This window comes from Convolutriloba macropyga, chromosome 3 (genome assembly GCF_964194025.1).
Source record: "Convolutriloba macropyga chromosome 3, txConMacr16.3, whole genome shotgun sequence".
NCBI classification, from domain to species: Eukaryota; Metazoa; Xenacoelomorpha; order Acoela; family Convolutidae; genus Convolutriloba; species Convolutriloba macropyga.
The window spans coordinates 11037425-11061163 of NC_134470.1; the positions used below are offsets into that span (position 1 = coordinate 11037425).

The following is a 23739-nucleotide window of genomic DNA, read 5'->3' on the forward strand; positions in this document are numbered from 1 at the left end:
AAGTGTACGCCCAAAAACATCTAGAAATCGCATCAGCGAATCAAAAGCTCGGAATTGAAAATAAGAAGCTAGTGCAAAAGGTTAAAGAGCTCAATCGCGAACTAAGAAAAATGAAAGACAAGAAAACTCGGAAAAATAAACGAGAAGAAAGACGCCAACCAGAAGCCACAAGGAAGACAAACAAAAAACCTGTGGAAATGGTGGCATCATCACCTGTGGAACTGACTATACAAACTGAAGAAGTTGTGGAAGTGTTTGATATACTGGACGACGGTGACAGTCCTGTAACGAGCCCAGTCATCCTTCCACCAGAATTTTTCAACTGATATAGCCACCGCCCTTTGCAAATCTTTTGTACCTATCGCCATTTGCGATCAGTTTTATATACAAATAACACTATCGCCTTTTGCGATCAACTTTTTATACAAACGACAGTATCGCCTTCTGCGATCTTGTTTCTTATAGCTGTTTGAACTTGTTATGACACAAGTTGTAGTAACTCATTCATATGTCCCAAGCGCAATAAAATTATATACGATGCAGTATATTTCTTTCTTTATTTTAGTCATTTTCTTTTCTATCTTAAAATCGGGGTGAGCTGTAGTATTACGAGAGCCGTTACAAATGAACGGATATTTAATCCCGCATTAGAGCGAACGTATTTAAGCGCTAATTAACCATTCTTTCGCCGCGCGCTAAAGAAACTAACGCTTGTTAAGACTACCAGTACACAAGTATTTAAACAGCTCAGTTCGACTTATTTAAATAACACAACTTTAGGCCTGGATCTCCTGGCTTATATCCAGGATAGAAAACGTACTTTGTTGAACGTAGGCGGCCTGTAAAACCACACTTTATTTTGATTTAAATTACTTCTGCTTTTGACAGTTGCAATGCATATCTTTTCCCCCAAGTTCAATAAAGATGAAGCAGATTGCTTCAGGGGAAAAGACAATAGAGTCTCATAAAAAGCCCCCAAGAAAACCATAATTGTTGCGGTTTTAGAAGAGGGGAAAAGCAGAAAACAGGCGCCTACGAAATCAATAATTGATGCTCTCAGCTTTTTAGGTTTTTATTATTTTTTGGAGTTTCAATAATTTTTCCGTGAGATGAAAAAGAGTTAATTCTCTTGCCTTCTCGGCCAATAGGAAAATTAAGAAGCACCTCACTATGAACGTGAGTTTGTGATTCGCTCCCTATCGGCCCAAACGGAGCTGAGAGGAATTTATTGTTTCTCTCAGCGAAGTGGGACGGAATAAAATTAGAGAGACAAACAAGAGAGCCGACGACCAGCAGCATACAACTGCTTCATTTTTTCTACAAAATAAATATAAAAATTCAAACAGAGATGAAATTATAGAAAACACTTCTAACTTAGCCAATTTTCAAACAGAACTTTCTTGCGAGACACCGACTGGAAGAAGTTTCAACGACGCACTCTCTTAACAACAACACAATCAAATAACAGCTCAACCCGGTTTAATACTACTCAGTGTAAGCCTGTTTATTTAAACTATCTATTTAATTAATTGAACTTTTCAGCCCCCCAACAATTTTAAATTGAGACATAGCACAGACAGGTCTTAGGCATATATCTTTGCCTTCGATTTGTTATATCTTTTGTCAAGTTTGACTGGCATACATAAAGAGATCCCGTATTGTGTGATCTGTAGCAGCCCAGCCAAATTTGATATTTTGTAATTTAGTATACAAAAAATTGCAGATTTGGCGTTAAATTTGGACAAGAGTTGAGCACGAAATCAAACCTTCAACACAAACAAATGCTGCAGTACTACATTTACAAAAGGTACAACTTAATGACCTTCATGGCGAGCATAATCATATTGTTATGATTGACAACCGAGCAAAAATGTTATAAGAAAAAGCTAGTTGAGATGCTAAGGCTACTCGGACTCTCGACCCCCAGATAAAATCAGTACTGAGCCAAAAAAATTTAATTCTGTATTTTTACTCTGACCAAGACTATGATCATGTCATATTAAAAACTTTTCATGGTAAAATACAGAACAAAAAACGATCTCTGAATTTACTCTGAAGCATAATGAAAACACAGTCTGTAAATGCTCTAGGCATACAAAATTGTAAATTGCGTCAATCACACAAATTTTGTTTTTAGTACTGACCTGATTCTGAAACGAACCGTGCACGAACTGACCTGACTCTGGAACGATGATTATAATATTGGAACATTGCAAGTAACGTATTATTATTAGAACAAATAGCTGCCAAAACCAGTAAATGCACGCCAAAACCAGTAAATACACCCCCAATGCCTGGAAACGGACAAATTTAGAGTTTTTTGGTATCTATTTCAGATTGTAATGGAAATTTGTCTTAGTTTTGGCTAAATGAACAACAAAAACAGATACAATAATGGGCCAACGATATAAATTTGGAATACAATGTTTCAGTACTTTTATTCTATGACAGTAGGGTCCTGGAGCTTAATTACGCGCATAAATAATTAAACTGATTTCATAGCCAGGTCAGTACTTGCAACCACCGCTTTCAACGCATTCATCCTTATTCATACCTCTTTTTTGCAATAATTTGAGTGGTGAAGATATTTGTTAAATTTAGCGGTGATTTTTTTAAGATTTGCAAGTCTTAGTGGTATTTTTTTTCACCGCTTTCAAAGCATTCACCGCTATTCTTACATATTTTTTGCAATAAATTCTGCGGCGAAGATAATTAGCAATTTTAGGGGTGAATATTTTTTAAGCGCATTCACCGCAATCAACGCTAAAAATCGCAATTTTTAAATCTTTTAACCGCATTTATCACCATTATTTCATTTTTAAGATGTTTTTAGCGTTCATGCCTCCACTCGAGTGACTTTGAGTTTTGTCACACTTTTTGAAAATGTATGCAGTCTCAGGTTACCTGACATCGCTTTTAAACAAATGCATTGTCTTTTCTGATACGTACCAATATTCAAACATTTTCCAATTGGTTTCGCCCTTGCATGCCTAAATACAATCCTTCCTCAGGATATAAAAAAAAATTATGCATTACTTACTAACTATTATGCATTACTTACTTATCAAAATACTGACTAATTTTACTAACCCATCTGACCTCTGACCCTTACACGGAAAAGTTTGGTTGATTTTGGGCACAATCCTATACATGAATTCTGAGGGTTGTATCAAAAAGCACAATCTTACCCAATTTCTGTTTACACATGGGAACACTGGGCTCGCAGAAACTTATGTCTGAAAATTTCGATGATGCCCACATTGAGGTTATCATTTGAATTGAATTTGAAATTCTCCTGTTAATTTATAAAGCATGCAGAAGTTGTGGACACAGCAGAATCCACTATTAAAGATATATAAATCCAAGGTTTCATCGGGAATAGACACTTGCAAATACTAACGTATCTTAATTAAAAGCTTCCTGATTTTATTTTAAGACAAGTTTTTTTAGCGTATCGTTTTGAATGATCAAGCTATATTGAAGTGCATTGACTAGTTTTTTAACTTTTATTAACTTTTATACAGGACATGGTTTCTTGTTCAAGCTGAGGTAGTATTTTTTGTTTCAGTAGAAAATTTATCAAAATTCTACCGCGATAAGCCAGAGATGTCCGAGTTGAAGTTCTTTTTGAGGTTTTTGTCTGTATAATGCGAGTGGTTTTCAAGCGAGTATTGTAGGAAAAATTTTGATTTGCGGTCAAAATCTCATTCGTCATTTTGTTTGAATGTAACCCAAAGTTTGATTTAAGGCTGAATGAAAGCAGATGTTTTATGTATAGTTCACAAATTGTTAAAATTTTGAACTCCAATAAAGTTTCAAAGATGGAGTCACTTGGTTTCTTTCTAAAGACAATTCTCAAAATTTTCTTTTGTAACCGTTCTATTTTTTGAAGCTTATTTAACGTTGTTCCGCCATAAATAAGAATTCCATACTCAAAAATTGGTACCACTGTAGTTTTATAGAACATCAAATTGGTGTTGCGACTGCAAGTTTTCCATAGCCTTGCAATTATTCCGATCCACTTCTTTAATTTTAAACATATGGATACCACATGTGCTTCGAAAGTTAAATTTGCGTCTAGAATTACTCCTAGATATTTGTAGGTATTGCACTTCTGAGCCGCGCAATTTTGAATGTTTGTGTTTGCCTTAGTTTCAAAAAAAATTCATTACAAAAGTTTTCGACTCGTTTAAATCCAATTTATTTTGATGAAGCCAATGTGAAACTGAATGACTTTCAGTATTTAACTCTTCAGAAGTTGGTCTTATTTTGGAAAGGAGAATGGTGTCATCGGCAAAAAAGTACGGAGTGTATAATTTAAAAGCGTCCACAAAGTCATTAAAGTACAGTATAAACAAAACAGGACCCAGAACAAAACCTTGAGGAACTCCATTTCTTACTATCAGTTCTTTCGATATTACATTTTTCCGTATAATACACTGTGTTCTTGATTTGGAATATGAAGAAAACCAGCTTAATACCTGACCACTAAATCCAAAGTTTTCTAATTTTTTCAACAGCAGCGAATGATTTACCGTGTCGAAAGCCTTTTTCAAATCTAGGAAGAACGTGGTGCTATTGTTCCCTTTTTTTTCCAACCTAATGTTTTTCACTACATTTACAAGTGCATCAACTGCTGATTTCCGATTGCGAAAACCAAACTGATTTTCACCAAAAATTTTGAATTTCTCTATGTAGTCGAAAATTTTGATTTTCATAATTTTTTCAAATATTTTTCCAAAAGACGGCAAAATAGAAATTGGTCAATAGTTATTGACATCAGTTTTTGATCCCGTTTTGAAATGTGGTTGGATAGTTGCTCGTTTTAGGTTATTTGGGAAAGCTCCGCTCAAAAAAGGTTCGTTGATATAATTAACTAAAAATGGGGCTAAAGTTCCGTTAAATCTCTTAATAAAGATGTTAGTGATCAGATCCACACCATGCGCAAAAAAAATTTTTATGCTTGCTAATTGTGAAAGCACTTCTACCGCATTTGTTTCATGTAGCATCATAGATTGTTCTTCAGCATAATTAGTTGAAGGAAAGCTTATTTGTGGTAATTTGTTAACTATTTCATCTGCAACAGTTACAAAATGTTCTTTGAAATATTCAGCTGTGGTACTGGGGTGATCAGTTCAAATATTATTAAAAACAAGGTTAAAACCAACATCACTTCTGCTGTTCCTGCCTATCAATTTGTTTATGATTTTGTACATTTTACTTGAGTCTCTACCAAAATTGTGAACTTTGTTTTGTATGAAATTTTTTTTGCGTCGTTCATGATTTGAGTGCTCTTGCTTTTTAGTGTTAGATATCTGTTTTTATCAAATTTATTTTTTGTTCTCAACTTTTTTGTTCTTGCATTGTTTCTCTTCGCAGAAAGATTTTTTAATCGATTTGTGACCCATTGGTTCCTATTTTTCTTTTCTTTGGTTTCTACCAAAGGCTGGTATTTGTCGACTACAAAATGTAAACAATTACAAAAAGCGTTGAAAGTTTGATCCGTATTGTTGTTCTGAAATATGTTTAGGTTCTTTTACAGTTCCCTTTGTGCTTTTCAAACAGTATTTTTTTGTTGAAAACAGACATACTACGACGTTTAAATGCTTTTATCTTGGTTTTTATCATATTTTTTGATAGACAAAAAAATACGGGATAATGATCGGTAATGTCGTAACTGATAGAATTTACTGTGCATTGATCTTTATTGATATTTGTCAGAAATAAATCGAGGGATGTTTTTGTTGTTGACGTTTCTCTAGTTATACCCGAATCCATTAGGTTTATACCATTACTAGAGACAACATCTTCAAATCGCTTTTTTATAGGAGTCAGAGATAGTTGATCTATATTGAAGTTTCCACATATGATAAGATTTTGGTTCGCACCCACCATAGTCTCAAGATAGGTGTCAAATTCAGTCAAAAACTGATTTTTTTGAACCCTGGGGAACATAGTATGTAATCAAAGTATAGTTTTCGTTATTTGTTCTAATTTTTATACCTAGGCTCTCATCATAGTTCGTTGCAAAGCTTTTTGAGAGAAGAATATCCTCCCTGCAAAACATGGCTACTCCACCACCAATTTTTCCTTGTTTATGACACAGACGATTTTTGAACGCACATAGGGGGTATGGTGCGTTCAAACATACACAAGCGCGAAACGTAAAAGCACCAGATACTTAAGGTCAAGCCCAAGTCTGCCCCGTAGACGCATCAACCCTGCAACATAAACGAGCAACGTTCTACCGCTCCACCACATACACGAGCCAAAAAACTTCCTCATAGGCTAGCTAAATTCTGCACCGTACACTCTTTTAAGCATTTGTTTTTTTTGCACCATAAACCTCCACCAGACAAACCGGAGGTGAAACCAAAATATAAAAGAGTGCAATAATAATCGATTTGAGTATCTAGACTATTTAATTTTAGTTCATGAGCTCTCTTTACTGTCCAAGACCACAAGGAAAATTGTTTGAGAGTTTTTATTGGAGAAAGAAAAGAAACGAGGTTCCTTTTGTATACAACAGTCATTTTTAAATCCTTAAATGGAATACTGGTTAAGCCAGGATTCAAAACACATCACAAAAACACAAAGAAACAAAAGCACAATTAACATACAGCACATGAGAGAAGCTATGTCCTAGATCTTGAAAGGATTTCCAATTTAGAATTTGAACACGTTGAATGAGTTGGGAAGATGGAAGCCTTGGTGTCGCGGATCAACAACAACTCGGCTCGTTAGCTATTGGGACTAAAAACTAACTATATTTTTGTACAATCAACATATGCCAAGAGAAGCATCAGCTAGATGTTGCTTCCTTTGACAAGCAACACTTTCTTTTCTAGCCCACATTCTTGTTGGCTATAAAGAAAAAAACTGCTGTTGAGGGTTTCTTTTTGAACATCAGTACCGTCTTGCTAAAACGCTATTCATTAACCCGATGTGTCACCCCTTCTAACTTAAATCAGAAAGTTTTTTAGCCCTTGCCTAATTCCTTATTAAATTTTCATATAGTCTGCTTAATTAGAACCCGCATTTAGGAAAGCAGCCGCAAAAACCTATTTTCATCAAACCTCAGTCAGCATTACCTTCGGGTTTCAAATACCAGGTTAAACTAATCATTTTTGCTCAATCACTACACTACGCTTGTTTCCAAAGACGAAATAGCATCAATGTAAAAATGCCTTTTATTTCAGCAAATAATGGTAATATTAGAAAGACCTAAGTCTATATGATTGTGACTATCCATTCCGTGGCTTTAATACACGTACGTTGTACTGTACTTTTATTTTTGACTTTCTGTTGAGAGTATTGCAACTATAAAATATAACCGACTGGCGTCGGATGAATTGCTCTCGAACGTACTTTATGCTCCGCCCAGTTAAAAAGCACGCGTCACTACATAAAAAATCCTTATAAAAAATATTGCACGTGCGTTTTGGGGTAGCAAGTAATATGCACCCACTAAGCTGGGGGGAACGGGTAAACATAAAAAAAAGTTCATTTGAGCAGCAAAATTTATTTCTGAATGAGAGCTACATAAATCACTCAAAAATAAGGCGTGAAAAAGTCACTAAAGAAGTCAAAGATTGTTCTTGAACAAAACACGAAAACGCTCAAGGAAATTTTTTGTATAAAAAAGATGTAAACTCTATGATATCCAAAACAATCCGTAGTCCGAGGATTCAATTTATTCAGTATATAAAGTAACAACGTGTTATTCAGAAAGCAACGTGTAAGCCATCAATCAAGACAACAAGTGAAACTTAGACGGCAAGGTTTTTTCGATGCTCTTTTACAGGTTTTTTGTCTGATGTTATTGACGTAAAATCACTTTGTATTTGTCCAACAATTGTCTAGATAACCTAAAAAAATTAAGCCTAAAACCAGCTTAATCGATACATATCATGGTTATAATTAATTAAAATTAGGTTAAATGAACTTTTTCGGAACTTTCTACGTATATTAGAACCTATTTAAATCTTATTTGGAACAATTTATATGCCTATTTGTTATTTAGAAAAACTCGATTCCGAATGGCTAAAATTCGTCCATTTACTAAGTAACATCCTCCGGCCCGGAAGAAGATGTTGGGAAAACTGGTACAAGTTTTACAAGCGTTCGGACGAGTGAACCGGTCGACGTACGTAAAACGGCGGAGCGCGCGACGCTATCGGAGCCGTAACGGAATTCCACAATCCGAGCGGTTGGGTAGTAACCCCTAGGGTTGGTTTCCTCAACTATCCAAACCAAGTCACCGACGCTCTAAGTGGCAGACGCCTGCAGAGGTGTTGCTCTGCAGGCGTCTGCCACTTAGAGCGTCCGTTCAGCGTCGGTACATACTCTCTGATCCAACGGGACCAGATCGCATTAGCGTACGACTGAGCACGGGCGTAACGTTTACGATGGTCAATTTCAATATTGCCGACAGTAGACGGAGTACCGGTTAAGTATTCTCCTAAAAGAAAGTGGTTAGGCTTTATAGCGTTCAAATCGCACGAATCAGCGCTTACGGGTGGTGAAGGTTGCGAATTGAGAGCATTCTCTACGACACAAAATGTAGTATGCAGTACCTCATCCGTGAGGCAATGCGTGCCAAGAATAGTATACAGCACGCGCTAGAAACTGAGTACCAACCTCCTCCAAATACCAGCTCGATGTGGTGCGCTGGGTGGATTGAACCTCAATTTTATACCTTTGTGAGCAAGCTCAGCTGCAATGTTGACAACGTTCCACTTTTCAATACTTTTTCGGAGTTTTTTCTCCGCTCCAATAAATTTAGTGCCGTTGTCGGACCAAATCATGGCAGGTGTACCTCTACCTGACATAAACCGCTCAACTCCCATAACATAAAGAGCTGGTGTCCATGTATTTAACTATCTGGACATGGACAGCGCGAGTAAGGAGACAGGTGAAGAGAAAGCCACACTTTTTCTCAGTAGTACGGCGTACAGTAACATAGAACGGCCCAAAGTAGTCAACGCCGGTGTTCGTGAAGGAAGGAGACTGGTAAGCAAATCTCTCCTTAGGTAAGTCAGACATGATTGGTTGCATAGTTACAGCTTGGAATTCTCGGCATCTCAGGCAGTGTGCTTTGATGGAACGCAAAGATGATCTTAGTTTCAGTACTATATAGCGTTCCTGCACAATTGATGTTAGGTATTCAACGCCTTGATGATAATGCTTTACGTGAGTGTGTTCAAGGGACAATTTTACAAACGGATGACGTGCAACTAAGATGATTGGGTACTTTACGTTAAACCCAATTTCCATTAACCACTTGATGTGGCCCGAGGAACGGATTAGCCCATTTGGACTAATAAACGGTGAATGTGGAGCAATCCGGCTACTCCGTTGAACAGACTTATTGTCAAGAAGATATTTTCTTTCGGTTTCAAAAGACTCTCCTTGCACCAAGTACTGTAGATGACGCTCGGCTTCGTCAAGCTCACTAGGATCAGTAATGCTACCATCGAGGTTACGGTAGCCGGCATATTTGGGCAAAAGCCGGAAAACGTATGCGGCAATGCGCAAGTACTTTTGATAAGAACTAAACTTCCCAAACGGAAATATTGAAGGAACGCGAGTTATCTGTTTTTCGACAGATGTAGTCAGAGATACAGTGTCCTCCATAGTGACTGCTTGATTGACGTCAAGTTTGATGTTTTAATGACGTCTTTGTTTGGTACAAACGGAAAACGTGAATTAGTTAGGAAATGTGGACCTTTGACCCAACTGCTTAGTTGCAAAATCTCAGAGGACATTCCACGCGTGCTAGCGTCAGCTGGATTATCCTTAGTTGCGACGTGGTTCCATTGGTCGACGCTGGTATACTCCAAAATTTCGCGAACACGGTTCGCAACAAAGATTGGATGCTTTTCATTAGAGTTAATCCACTGGAGAGCGGTCGTGCCGTCTGTCCACATGAATACTTGGTTAACAGTTACAGTAAGTGCTTGTGTAAATTCCCTTTTCAGTCGAACGGCGAGTAGAGCTGCTTGTAATTCGAGTTTTCGGACAGTCATAACTTTCATTGGCACCACCTGTGCTTTCCCCGTGTCCTGTGGGAGCTCTTTCAACCATGTCCTGTAGGAGCTCGTCATCTCATTGTGTCCTGTGACACGCCAGATGTCCATTAAGAGCAGTCGAGCACCGACAGTAAACGGCGCAACAAGACCAACGGGGTCAAAGACTTTCGAGACAAGAATTTGTACCAAGCGTTGCCTGAAGGACTTGTTGATAGCGCAGCTTGTACCCCTACTCACAACTAAAGTATCATTAGCGTGATCCCACTTTAGCCATAGCTTATGCGACGAATCCTCCTGACATGACATAATAACCTTGGGCTCATTATATTGAGGAGAACCATCAATTCGGTCAGCCAGATTTAGCACATTGCTTACGAACTTTGTAAGCTTGAACCGACCGAGGTGGAGAAGATGTACCAATTCCTTCGATCTATTGATGGCTTTCTCAGGAGACTCCACTGAGTCAAGGTAATTGTCCATGTAGAAGTTTTCAAAGAAGGCTTTTGCAGCTTCGGGGTAACACTTGGCATTGTCTCTCGCAGTGCGTTGTAATGAATAGTTGGAGCATGTGGGCGAGTCTTTAGCCCCGAGTATATGGAGCGTATTTTGATACACTACAATGTTAGTTGTGGGGTCCTCCCGCAACAGAAAGCTAAGTGATGGATGATCTGATGATAAAACACCAACCTGTAGAAACATTCCCTCGATGTCGGCAGAGACGGCATATGGATGTTGTCGGAAGCGAAAAGGCACGTAAATAAGGTTTTGGAGTAGATCAGGGCCAGTGAGCAAAGATGTATTTAGTGAGCCGCCATGAAATTTTGCTGCTCCATTGAGCACCCTACGCACCTTACCCGGTTTGTTCGATTTTAAAACCGGATGGTGGGATAGGTACCACTCTTTGTCGGACCGGTTCTCAACCTTGTGAGCGTCCGTAACCTCAATTACATACCCCTTATTTAGATCGTCCTTGATGGTACTAGTATACTTCTCCCTAATGTCTTCATCTTTGGCCAATCGTTTTTCGAGAGACTTTAGTTGCACAAGGGAGGAAAAGTAATTATTTGGGAGCTTGGTGTTATCTGCTGCCCACAGCATTCCGACATCGTATCTCAGGCCATTATGTCTGGTGGTAACCTCAAGGATTTCGTGAGCCCTTGCGTCCGCTGGAGATCGTGAGTCGACCTGCTTGCTTGTCCCAAATGATTCAATGTCGTACCATGACTTAACTTGACTTGCTAACTCATTGTCATGTTCGATATTCACTTTAAAGCACGTTGAGGTTAAAAAAGATCTTTATGGTAAAAGACCGCTTAAAACCCAAGCTATGGGTAAGCGTACGGCAACGAGTGTACGCTTCTCATCGGCAGAGAAGTATTCTAACGGACGGATGGCATGATAGACATCTTGGCCGAGTATTATATCAATGTCTTTATAGGAATATGTCACGGGATCAAGGACTGCTAAGTGTGGGCAAGTCTCTTGAAGGACGTGTACATTAATTATATCTGAGCCGACGTTCAAACTCTCCTTAACGAAAGGGTTGATGTTAAATCGTTCGAAATCTTGATGTTCTCTTGGTTTCACAGTAACTTCAACAATCCTAGTTTCAACTACTTCATCGGTATTAATAACCTTGACAGTTAGCTCTAGTGATTTACCGTGCAAACCGAGTCTATCTGCGAGACTACCGGCCACCCAAGAGTTACTACAGGCGGTATCACACAAAACTAAAGCCGTGGTATCTAAACCGGACGACAGTCATAAATGCTTCGTTGCACTTTGTTACTAGGCGTTCAACTTTCACTCGCCTACTTTGACTATTTATACAATGAAGAATATCTTCATTTGTTGCATGCAATTCGGCCTCACGCTTTGATCTGGCAGTGTACAATTTTTTGACTTTTTGATCGAGACTATTAGACATCACGATGTTATTTTTTCTAAAAACCAGCAAAACTAACACTGCACACGGTTATCTATTATATGCACACTCCAAGCAAACAAAATCCACGCAAAAAAACCCAACGCAAAAGACACCAAACACAGCACACTGTAAACGGTCTGTGAAACAAACCGCCCAAAGAGCGGAAAAAGTCGTCGAGCACACAGTGCCCGACAAAAACAGAAGTGGAGCGCTGAACGCAATGCGCTCAACGCCGAGGGAGACAAAGGACACACGGGATGTCGAGCGTGCAACGCGCGACGAAACGGAAACGTTACGAACGGGAAGTCGAGCGATCTACGCGCGACGCAACGGAAACGGGACAAGCGAGCCTAGAAAACCCAAACCACAACAAACAATCAGTATACTAACGGTATTAAACAAACTACAGCAAAATTGAATAAACTTACAAAAATGTAATTGTAGACTACGACAGATGGAGAAGTCAAGAGAAAATCCAGCCGTAACTCGAGAATAAACTTAAGTCACAACCTAGAAGGGAACAAGACCAAACCAACCAGCAATCATACAGGTACACACAAACATACAGCAGCAAAATCAATATACTACAACATGAGGGCTAGTAAATTAGTAAAGTTGAAAAGTCAAAAGACAATCCAGCCGTAACTTGAGAATAAATTTAAGTCACACCCTAGAAAGCTATAAGACCTCAACAACAAACCAACATACTAGCATACTCAACATACTACAGCGAAAACGATAACATACTTCATCACATATGACATACTACATCGAAATCTGAAAAAGTAGCGGAAGAAAACGAAAAAATGAATTTTTGTGAGAGTGATGTTATTGAAAAAACGGAACACGAATAATTGAAAAGTTAAAGGAGGAAAAAGACGCGGACGGAACCGAACATAAACGAGCGACGAGGAAAAATTATAGCGATTTGATAATTTTTTTCTGTAGGCTGGAAGTTGTGAAAGTTTTCACAACTTTTTGTGTTTATTGATCTTCACTCAATTTACGAACATTCTTGTTGAGAAAATTGATTTTTGACAAATTTGTCAAAATTTTTATGCTTTTGTTCTTTTTTTTCTATTTTTGCATTTTCTTGTATATGGAACGGTAATCCAGTAAACTAGACGGTTTTATGCGCAAAAGTACGGTTTTTCAATGTTCGATTTTGATATTCTATGTTTTTTTTGAATTGCATCAAAATTGACCAGAAATTTGCAAAATCGAACAATTTAGCATAATATTCTACAAATTTGCTCTATATAAGAAGTTATTTTTTGATTTACGAACCGACTGTATCATTTTTTTGATTTTTTGAAAAATATACCAAAAATTTTCAAAATCGATGTTTTTTCATCTCAAAAAATATGCTTTGTGGGGTTAATCGTGACCGGTTATCTATAAATTACCCGCCGTAAAGCCTGTCTGGTGTTAAAGCAATTGATGATGAATGTAACAAAAACCGTTGAGAATTTTGTTAGGGTTGGGTCCTTGCCGTCTAATTTTGTTTTTTAATCAATTTACTGCAAAAATTAATTGTAAAATTTTGGCTCTGTCTTACAGTTTTGTTGCTTTACAATTGGAGTTCCTCTATGATGTTCAAGCAACCAAATTGCACATGTGTTGATGAATTAAACGATGGCCTTTTCAGCCGCCTCGTTGCTGTTGGCCATGAGAAGAAATGCGAAAGTGCTGTTCATTTTCTACCTCAGTCAATTCTCCACTGCATCGGGCAGGTCACCCACGTACACCACATTTGCAAGGGCCATTTTATCCACACATCTGTTTGCCTCGCCTCTATCCGCTCGCTTCCTCTGTCTCCACACGCTCATACCACAGCTCTCGCCGACTTTCTGATCTGCGGGCACATTCCTTCACACGGACCTCACTCTTTCGCATGCACTGGGTACTACCTTGCCGCTTCAACTCTTTCTTTCTCTCGCCGGCCTCTTTGGTTTGCTTCGAGCACCACTTTCGACTGATACTGGCTACAGGCAACACGGTGGGCCTTCACACAGACTGGATCTATAAGCCGAATTAGCGTTTTGTTAAATAAAGGTGGCTCTTTTAAGCGAGCGGCACCATGTAAACTCTTATGATATCCAAAACAATCAGTAGTCCGAGGATTCAATTCACTCAGTATATAAAGTAACAACGTGTTATTCAGAAAGCAACGTGTAAGCCATCGATCAAGACAACAAGTGAAACTTAGACGGCAAGGTTTTTTCGATGCTCGTTTACTGGTTTTTTGTCTGATGTTATTGACTTAAAATCAGTTCGTATTCCTCCAACAATTCTCTAGATAACCTAAATATATTAAGCCGAAAACCAGTTTAATCGATACATATCGTGGTTATATTTACTTAAAATTAGGTTAAATGATTATTTTCTGAACTTTCTACGTATATTAGAACGTATTTATTATACGTATTTATTATACTTATTTGGAACGATTTATATGCCTATTTGTTATTTAGAAATACTCGATTCTGATTGGCTAAAATTCGTTCATTTACTACGTAACAAAAGACACACGTTTACAATAATTGCTTCAAACTTCGTTCGAGAGCAATTAAACCTTTATTGGATCGAAAGGCACGTAACTTGTCGCATGAGTTTTATTTTTCAGCCTTCTTCAGATCTCTTCAAATTATAAATAAAAACGAATAAGTTAAACAAATTTGGTCAAATTGTGAAACATATAGTCCAAGAATAACATTTCAGCTCCTTTGACATAATGAAACGTTATTGACTGATTAGAGCAGCAATAATCGCCTCCAATTTTGTGGATTGAAAACTGGGAATAAAATGGAATCCGTGACCAGGGTATGATAAACTCTCTTTGCGGAGAAAATGAGTGGAAAAGTTCTTTTCCTTCCGAATCTACACTTTCTCGGGATAATTTGACCCCAGAGTCTTCCATGCACCAGCCAATGACACAATCTTCAGCTCTGGGTGCTGATTCGGGTAGACACTGGGGTCCTTTTTTGAAAGCAATGTTGACCAGTCGATCAAGACCTCGCTTTCCAATGACGTAACCAGCTCCTCCACTTGGATATCCACCTATGATTTCACGATCATTTTAATAGACAATAACCGAATGTCAAATTTAGGTTTTGACAACTGACGATAATCAGCATATATATGTGGTGAGCACTGTAATGGTTATTGATAATTCATTCGCCGCTAATTGTTTTGTTACGAATACTTCCCTTTTAAGGTATGGTAAGTTTTATATGAAGATAAAAAATTTTATCCAAAACGCCGGAATTAAGGAAGCAAATGCTTAAGGCACGCAAGACAAATCAATTTCAAGCATATAATATATATTAACGTGGGAACAATAAAAACGTTATGGAAGCCCAAATAACCAAAAACCAAACTGAAGACAGCGCCTTCAATAAACCTCGCTCCAGACAAACTCGGCGGATGGCGACATTTTCAGAAGTCTTTTAATCTATAAACAAGCTGTGCGTGACTTTTTGCTTTTGATTACAAGGTTACTAGTTTGTCTCGTTTCTTTTTGAAAAAAAGTTACATCAGTCAGACAAACATTAGTACATAAAAACCTATCAGCATAGCCCAAACAACTTCAATTAAAGCAATCAATTTTAAACTTTTCTATCAAATTTTTAACATAGTTTGTTTTCACGTTTGTTTCCAGAGCATGATCAGATTTTTTAACTCAAATGTAAAAAGAAGAAAAAGAATTTATCATATCATCCTCGAACTGGACCTGGACCTTCTTCCTGATAATAAGACAGTGAACGCAATGTTTAAAGCGGTGACTGGGCAAAAAACTGTCTAAAAAATAAACCGCGAAAATGAGTTCACCTTGATTTGAATGTTTGGTTACTTTGATCACTTTGTACTCCGAACAAACAAAAATAAATTAATGTTTCGCAAAAAAATATTGCGAAGCATTTGGCTTAAAAACATTAAGAGAAAATTTTCTTTTAAAGCGCTAATTATTAAATGCTGAGGCCTATAAACTATAATCATCAAAGCTGTTTGCTTTCTTTTCAGTATACTGGCATAATTTTCAGGGCAGGGTTTTTCAAGGAGTCAAAATCGATCGACTCCTTCGATTCCTCTAAAGACAGAATTCTTGATAATTTCAGCAGCATAACAACACTTCAGGAATTAGTTATCTAAATGTTATTTTTCAGTGTAATAAATTGTCTGTATAATATTAACATGAAAAGCAGCCAGAAACTACAGTAATATTACATTAAATATCAGTATTGTTCGTGGTTATAATGTTCGCGGTTCTTCCGATATTTTTCACTATGTTAACAATTAGAAAATTTTCCAGCAAATTAAAACTGTTGCAAGTTTAAGATGAAGCCAATTTTATCAAACAAAAATCAACATGGAATCAAAATGGAACCGTTTTTCTATTATTATAATTCTTCTTGGGTGTTAGCCTTAATCAAAGGATTTGAATTCGTTAAAAGCTTTGTCAAATGAGATGCGTTCTCCCAAATCATTCATTGCAATAAAAAATTATACCGGACGAACTTCCAAAAATGGTTGATAATGTAACAAGAAAAGTAAAGGTTTTGAAAAATCAAGTGATAGATTTCGAATTTTATATTCTGTTTCTAATTCTGATTTTTCTTTCACTCAATGTGTGCTGAACTTCAGGAAAACCTAAAACAATTAGATCCTATATCACAGACTGAGTTCCGAGAACAAAACTTTGCAACGCTGAACGATCGGGGACAGAAAATGCGCATATCTGGGAAAAAAATTATATGAAGGTTTTTGTGCATTCAAAATTTTTCATGCGTCCTTCGTGCCTTCAAAACTGATTTCTTTTGTGCGTTTGCGGCCAAACTTTAGTGCAACTGTGTCCAAACACATCTCCATACTTAAAAAATAGTTTTAAACCAAACTTTTGAATATAAGTTTAATCCATGTACACATATTGTATGATAACAGTTAGGATGTATGGCATGAGTAGTCGCTATATATTTGAGTAGTCAAGGAGTAATATTGCATTCTATTCTTTCAGCATAGTTTTCAGGGCAGGATTTTTGCATTCTATTCCTCTGAGAAAAATTTGATAATTTGAGCAGTATAGCAGCAAATTTTGAATTAATTGTCTATATAATATTTGGATCTATTCTGTTTCGCCCCCCCCCCCCAGCTTAGTGAGCATAAATCTTTTATGACCCCCAGGCGCACGTGCTATTTTTTCACATAGTAACATGCTATATAACAACATATAATTTGCATTTGGGGGTCATAAGAAACACTGAGGGGCGAAACAGAATAGATCCTAATATTTTAGTGCAATAATTGTCAGTGTACCCGTGTCAAAATATCATCCAAAAGAGATGTAAGAGTAGGGAGTAATCGGGGGAAATTTTAGCAAATTTCCCGTAAAACCTCTTTTTGGGGGGTAATGGGTCGTAATTTTGGTTGGAAAACGGTGCACGAGTAGGGGGTATTTGGGGGTATCTCCCTTTGAAGCTCTAATCTCACATTGTTTTAGCCCTTCATACTCGAAGACTGAGAGTCTTGAACCTGTAACCTCTGTACCCTCGGCCAGTTCTGAGCCTCCAAACCATCGATGCCTACCCAATTCTTGACGGTCCATCGATATGAATCTAGTCCCCATAACCCCCATTACCCCACCTCCCCCCTACTTATCTTACATCGTTTTACTCCCAAAAATTACCCTTCTAATCTTACATCCTTTGGGGGGGGGGGGGGTAATTTTTGGGGGTAAAATCTAAAAATTCCCCCATTACCCTCCTTATCTTACATCGTTTTACACCCCCTAAAATTCCCCCATCACCCCCCAATAGCCCCTAATCTTACATCGTTTTACCCCCATAGACAATTAAACCCCTACTATTACACCAGTTTGGGGGGGGGGGGGCAATCAGGGGGGGGGGGGTACTTCAAGCAAGTTTAACTGAAAGTGCACATTGGGAGCACCTTCTACTCTAATTCCTAGCACCTAAGTGACTAAACTGAAATAAGCTCAATGGTGTATTAACTATAAAACTACTAAACATGAAAATGAAATAACTAACTTTTAACGTAAGGTTTGAAAAACTTCCCATAGTACTCTAATGCAAATGGGTCTTTATTGTACAGGAACTTCTTCAAATTATCCACTATGACATACGTGTCGTCATCGGCTTTCAAGAACCAATCGAAGTCATCGAAGTATTTGTCGTAAATCAACTCGAAAGTCTTCCTTGTCTTAGCCCATAGTTGCTTGTGACCTGTGTAGTTTGTCACTGCTATTGTAGGGAATGTTTCGTTGTTTGTATCACTAATGTATAGTGTTTTACCGCATCGGGAGCCCCATGTTCTCTTCACATAAGCTGCTCTCGTGTCTAAATAAGTTTTGAAAATTCTTCTTATTCTCGTGGTATAATGTGACCACATGCAATAGGCAGCTTTTATTGTAGGTCGCATCCGGTCTTTTTGTCCACAAATCATTAACAAAACAGAAAAGGAAGAAATAATTTGTATATCCAGTCTGAGCATTTACAACTATACTTCGCGAAAAGCAGGATAAAATATTTTGGACCTATTCCGATCTATATCCGCATACTCTTACAAATTATATCTCGTTCTTTAGCACGTTACTAAGTAAAAATGCGCAAAAAATATTTCCGTGTGGTGGTCGCAAATATTATATGTCCACTAAGCGGGTGAAAGCATTACCTCCACCACTTTTGTAAAACGATTGATTACGTGGTCACATATTTTTTTGCGTAACTGAGAAACAAAAATGATACATTAATCATTGGTATTTATAAAAACGCGTCATCTTGGTCACTTATACTCCCGGATATCGTAACCACAGTTCACAATTTTTAGCCTTTAATTCTCCATAAAACTTTCAAGACCTCTCAAGGTTAAGTTTTTATGATAGTATTTTCTGCTAAATTTTTGAAAAAAAAACCTAGATCTATAATCCTTCACAGAAGCCAAAACTAGGTCGCGAGTTTTCATCTGATCTATTGAAAGCTGGTTTCTGATTATTAAGATAAGGGAAATAAATGCCCAGGATGTCAAGTATTTAGGATTAGCAGGTTTTGATTGGGGACTTGCAGACTTTGAAAAAGTATGAAATTTGAAAAAGGTTATGAAATTGAAAAAGTAATTGTTTTTGCCATCTGATCGAAATATTTCTCCAAGAGAGAAAAAAGTTAAAAATGTCGCTTAGTTTGTTCAGCTTCAAAATTTGAGAGAACCACTATTTTTTTTAATTTTTGTTAAAGGTTCACAAATTTACTTTGTGAATTTCTGTTCTCCTGTAATTTCTAACTTCATTTATTAAACTCTTTTTCAAGCGCCTAAATTTATGTTTCAGTAAGCTGTTTTGAAAAGAACAAAACCAGAATAGAGTATAAAACAAGCGATTAGTGTATTTTTTCCAAGAACATAGGTTTTACATTAAGTTAAGAGCTGAGCACGTCTAAATTTTATTTCTTGTGTTTTTGTGGTGACAAACTATTTCTGGTAACTACCGGAGTTTATCGTTACGGATACGGATCATTCATATTGAAGTTTTTGACTTTATAGCATAAGAGACAACTTCTTCAAGCTCAATTTTTTTGGAAATCCCGGTGTGAGTGAAACTTACACCAGTCTGAGCACACTTTCGTTTTCAGAAATTCATATTCACTATAGTTCTATTTATCAAAAAATGTTTGATTCGTATTCGATTTCTTGTACCAATTACGTTTTTGAAAACAATTAATTGGGCCACATGATCAATTTTGATCAATGACTCCTAAGTGGCAACCAAAATTGGCTTCAGATTTTTATCGGTTATCAAAAAATCTAGGGTCAAATAATAATCAATAATTCAAATTTCCAGTTTTACAGCAAATATTCTATCAATGTTAAGAGCCACGTTGTCCAGAAGCAGGCCTTGTATAATAATGCATCTTGGTGTGGGTTAATATATTTTTTTATTTTCCAGGTACAGATTACCGATCGTTTGAATTGGCATGTTTGAATTGGAGTTGAAATTTTTCCCGCCTTCACTTGCAATTGTTTTGGATTTTATGGACAACGCCTTCCATTTGCTTTTTTCTTGGTTGTTTCCGGAACATTGAAATGAGATTTTGAAAAGACTTTAAAAAATTGGTTTCCTGTGTTAATTTATATAATTTTATGTTATAGCACAAGTATTCAAGCGGAATTTTTTGTCTGGTGGTTTCTGTAATTTTCATATACATTTTTTTGTCGCGAGCGGTTTTGTATTGAGATCGATGTCTCCAGTTTTTGAACGTGCTTTTAAAGCAATTTTTGCTTGAAATACTGCTTATTTAGAATTTATTCATAAACTTATTGAATAATTCTTCATTATCTTAAAATATACCATCGCCTGATTATCGTTCACTAGAAAATTGTTTGTGTTATTCAGTAAAATCATTGCTTTCAGCTTTCTGTTTAATTTTTCCGGAACTTATTGTTTTTCTTTTGTAGCTGATCCTTTATATGCCTGAATATCAATGTTGATGGGATTATTTGCATCGCTTTTTCAATTGATAATAATGATGCTACCAAAACAACAGTGTCTTGCTCATTTTTGTTTTTAATCGCGTCAATTTCCCTAACCTCCTCGTCTAAAGATACGTTTGCATTTGAAACCGTTACATGTAAATAAAAGATCACAAGTGCTTCCTCAGCCCAATAAAAGGAGTAATTGTGAGTGGTATCAATAAAAAGCGAGTCCAGCGTAGAATATGGAATTATAAAGATTTTTTTGATTTTCGTTTTCTAGAGCGAGTTATCGAGGTTTAAATTTTTGTGAATATTAGAACAATTTGCCTTATTTTTATTCACAATTTCCGGAAGTTTGGTCAAAAATTTAGTCAATTTTACTAAAACATGTTGGAATTGTTAACAATAGTGTTGTTGATCTGACTTTCAAAGACAAAAAAGCATTGTTGATTATTTTGATTTAATTTTAAGCTAAAATTTTGGCTAGATAATTTAAACTTCAGCATTTTTCATCAAACATTTCACGCAATAAGCTTCTTTGGCCCACCTTGATAAAATTTGTCGGGAATACATACCCAAACGCCACAGAAAACAATCTTTTTAAACTCCAAAGGTGGCAGTTCTTAACTCCACCTCCATTAAGAGTGCTCCGGAATTAAAGTTTTGCTGCTCTTTGATAACTTGATTTTTTTACAAACAAACTAGTTATATCTACAACAATCGAAACGATTAAATGTTCTTAATGAACAAAGAATAGCAATAGCAAGTCTGGTTGTGATCCATCTTGGAGTCTTGCAATCAAAAATAAAAATTTGCTAAATGATTATCAAAAATGCAGCATTTGTTTTGATTTATTAACTAACAAATTATCTATGTTCAAAAAAAATCGCATTGATTAAGTGTCCAGAATGGATGAGCAGTAACAGCAGGGCTGGTTTTGGTCCAATCTCGAACTGTCAGAGTCCAAAAATTATTCGGATTGTAATCAGCCGTACTGTTTTAATTCCATCATTTATATAATAATTAAAGAACAGAACAATTCGAATCAAAGCTCAATGGTGATAGGTCCAATTGGCTTCCTAAGCATTTCCAAAATTTGAAATGAACAAAAGCTTTTGGAATTTTGCCTCTACTTTTCTCCTAATTCGATCAACTTGTAGCTGAGTGTCAGCAAAGAAAGAATGCTTCTTTTTTACCGAATTATAAGTTATTCTTAATTGCGGTTTCTCGCGCTTAGTAATGGTTTTCTGGCTTTGACGCAACCTGACTTCACATGTTTTTTATTTCTAGGCGTTTTCTCGTTTTTTTTTTACTTGATTGCAGTAATGACAAATCACATAACACTTTACTGGAGTTCAAAAAAGGCACAACTGAACATATCAAAATCTTTAAATATAAAGATTCCTGTTTAAACGGCATCGATGCCACATTCTCGAGGAATATAATTGAAGTTTTTACTGTGTGATTTTAGCCGTAAGAAAATTCCTGGATAATGATGGGTTTCATTGGTTTTTGTGGGGATACGATGATCCTATATTTTGATTTGAGTAGATAGCTGATGGCTTTCATGACTTTGAAAACAATTGTTTAAAAATCCTTTTTTATCATCGCGTTTTTATTCATTTTTTTGCGTGTATTTGTTACCTAGTCTCGTTAATTACAGGTGACATGACATTATTCGCGTCGAAAGAAGGTGCTAATGTACAGATTCTCGAGTTTTTAAAGAATTCATTATGATTTTAATGGCTTTGACACGGGTTTTTTTTACCAAAGAAAATTAATTTTCGTATTTTGTCGTCTGTAGTTGACATTCTTTTTGTAAACGTAAGACTTTCTAAACAATAACAGGTCCCCGGGGTTTTTTTGGACAAAAAGGCAAACCTATTTAAATTTTTCATCCGTAGCTAATGGCTTTCATGTTTTTGAAAATAATTGTTTTTGAAAAATATAAAAGTATTTCTTAATTTCACTGCTTTTTTTGTCAATGTTTTTTACCTAGTCTCATTAATGAGATGTCGCATACCACATTATTGGTTTTCGCAAGAAGCTCAATTGAACGTATTTTGAAGGGGAAGTTATGGTTTTATGGCTTCGACAGTGTTTTCTTGCAAGTTTTCATTGAAATTTTGTTTGTCTCTATTTGTTGTTCTTTTTGTAACCGCATAAAAATTGAATATTGAGAGGTCTTATTGCCCTCCTATAGAAACGTTTGTGGTAATAAACATGTTGGATGTTTTCATTTGCTATCTAATGGTTTTCATTACTTTGAAATCAATTGTTTCCAAAATTATGAGCCAATTTCTTAACTCTGCTGTTTTTGTTCTTTTTTGTCTAATAGTAACCGAGCCTTTTTATGGAATGATCCCATATCTTTCTAAAGAAGTACAAGTTGTTTTGTTAAGTTTCAGTTTTGGAAACTTAACAAAGTTTGGGATGAAATTAATGTTGCCTCGCTTTCTTGGTAATGGCAGATCTCATCAATATAAGGCGGCATTTTTTGTACTCCACTGAAATATTTGCAGTGGAGGCGTTTTTTTGTTTTTATACCAACTTCTTGAAAAATATTTTAACTTTGGGGAGTTTTCCATCTGTTCCTAATATGGTAGACAATTATGCCAAAAATGTGGATGAGCGGGGTCGGAACTTTATGTGCGAACACACATTACCGAGCCTCTTTGTTTTAGTAAGGTTTAATTTAAAGATTCTTTTTTCAACTGCTGCATCTTTGCCATATAATTCCCTATACTTTGCAGAGCATGTCAGCGCACATCTGCTTGTTTTCGGGTATGCTGTAAGGTTAAATTTAGTGACTTATTTTATTGTTTTCTTTTTATTGAGCTAAAATCCGTTTCTAATTAACCGATTTGCCATTTTATTTGGGACCAACACACTTTTGAAAAAGTAGCGATAACTCTTTTCGAAATTTGATTGAGTTAAATGATTTATCGATTACATAAGCTCGATATAATTTCAAAAAGTTGTGTAACAATTCAGCGATACAAACTTTTACTCACCTAAATTCTTCGGTTGAGTTAAAACAAAGCAAAGTATTCGAACTTTTGTCCACGCTTTCGCATCGAGCAGTTTCCCATTCACAAAAGGGTCGTCAGTTTTTTTAACTTCTTCCTCTTGAGCGAGAGTGAAGCTATAAAAGTTACTGGGTGACGAAAATGATGTTTGGCGGATTGCAAATTGAGCATAAGAGCTGAATTGTAAAAGATTGAAAACTAACAGGATTATCAATAATAGAGCTAAAATGTTGCGTATGTTGAAATTGGAATAAATAAACGCGCACTTCAT

General features: G+C 36.5%; 1 protein-coding gene across 1 annotated transcript; it reads right to left on the reverse strand.

The window, feature by feature from the left end:
• Positions 1 to 14555: 14555 nt before the first annotated feature.
• Positions 14556 to 23739, reverse strand: LOC142336855 (glycoprotein-N-acetylgalactosamine 3-beta-galactosyltransferase 1-like). The gene is made up of 3 exons (XM_075385811.1): positions 23454 to 23739; positions 18003 to 18311; positions 14556 to 15018 (listed from the first exon to the last, which is right to left on the reverse strand). The coding sequence occupies exons 1-3, from the start codon at positions 23737 to 23739 to the stop codon at positions 14627 to 14629; spliced, it is 987 nt and encodes a 328-aa protein (XP_075241926.1). The 3' UTR covers positions 14556 to 14626.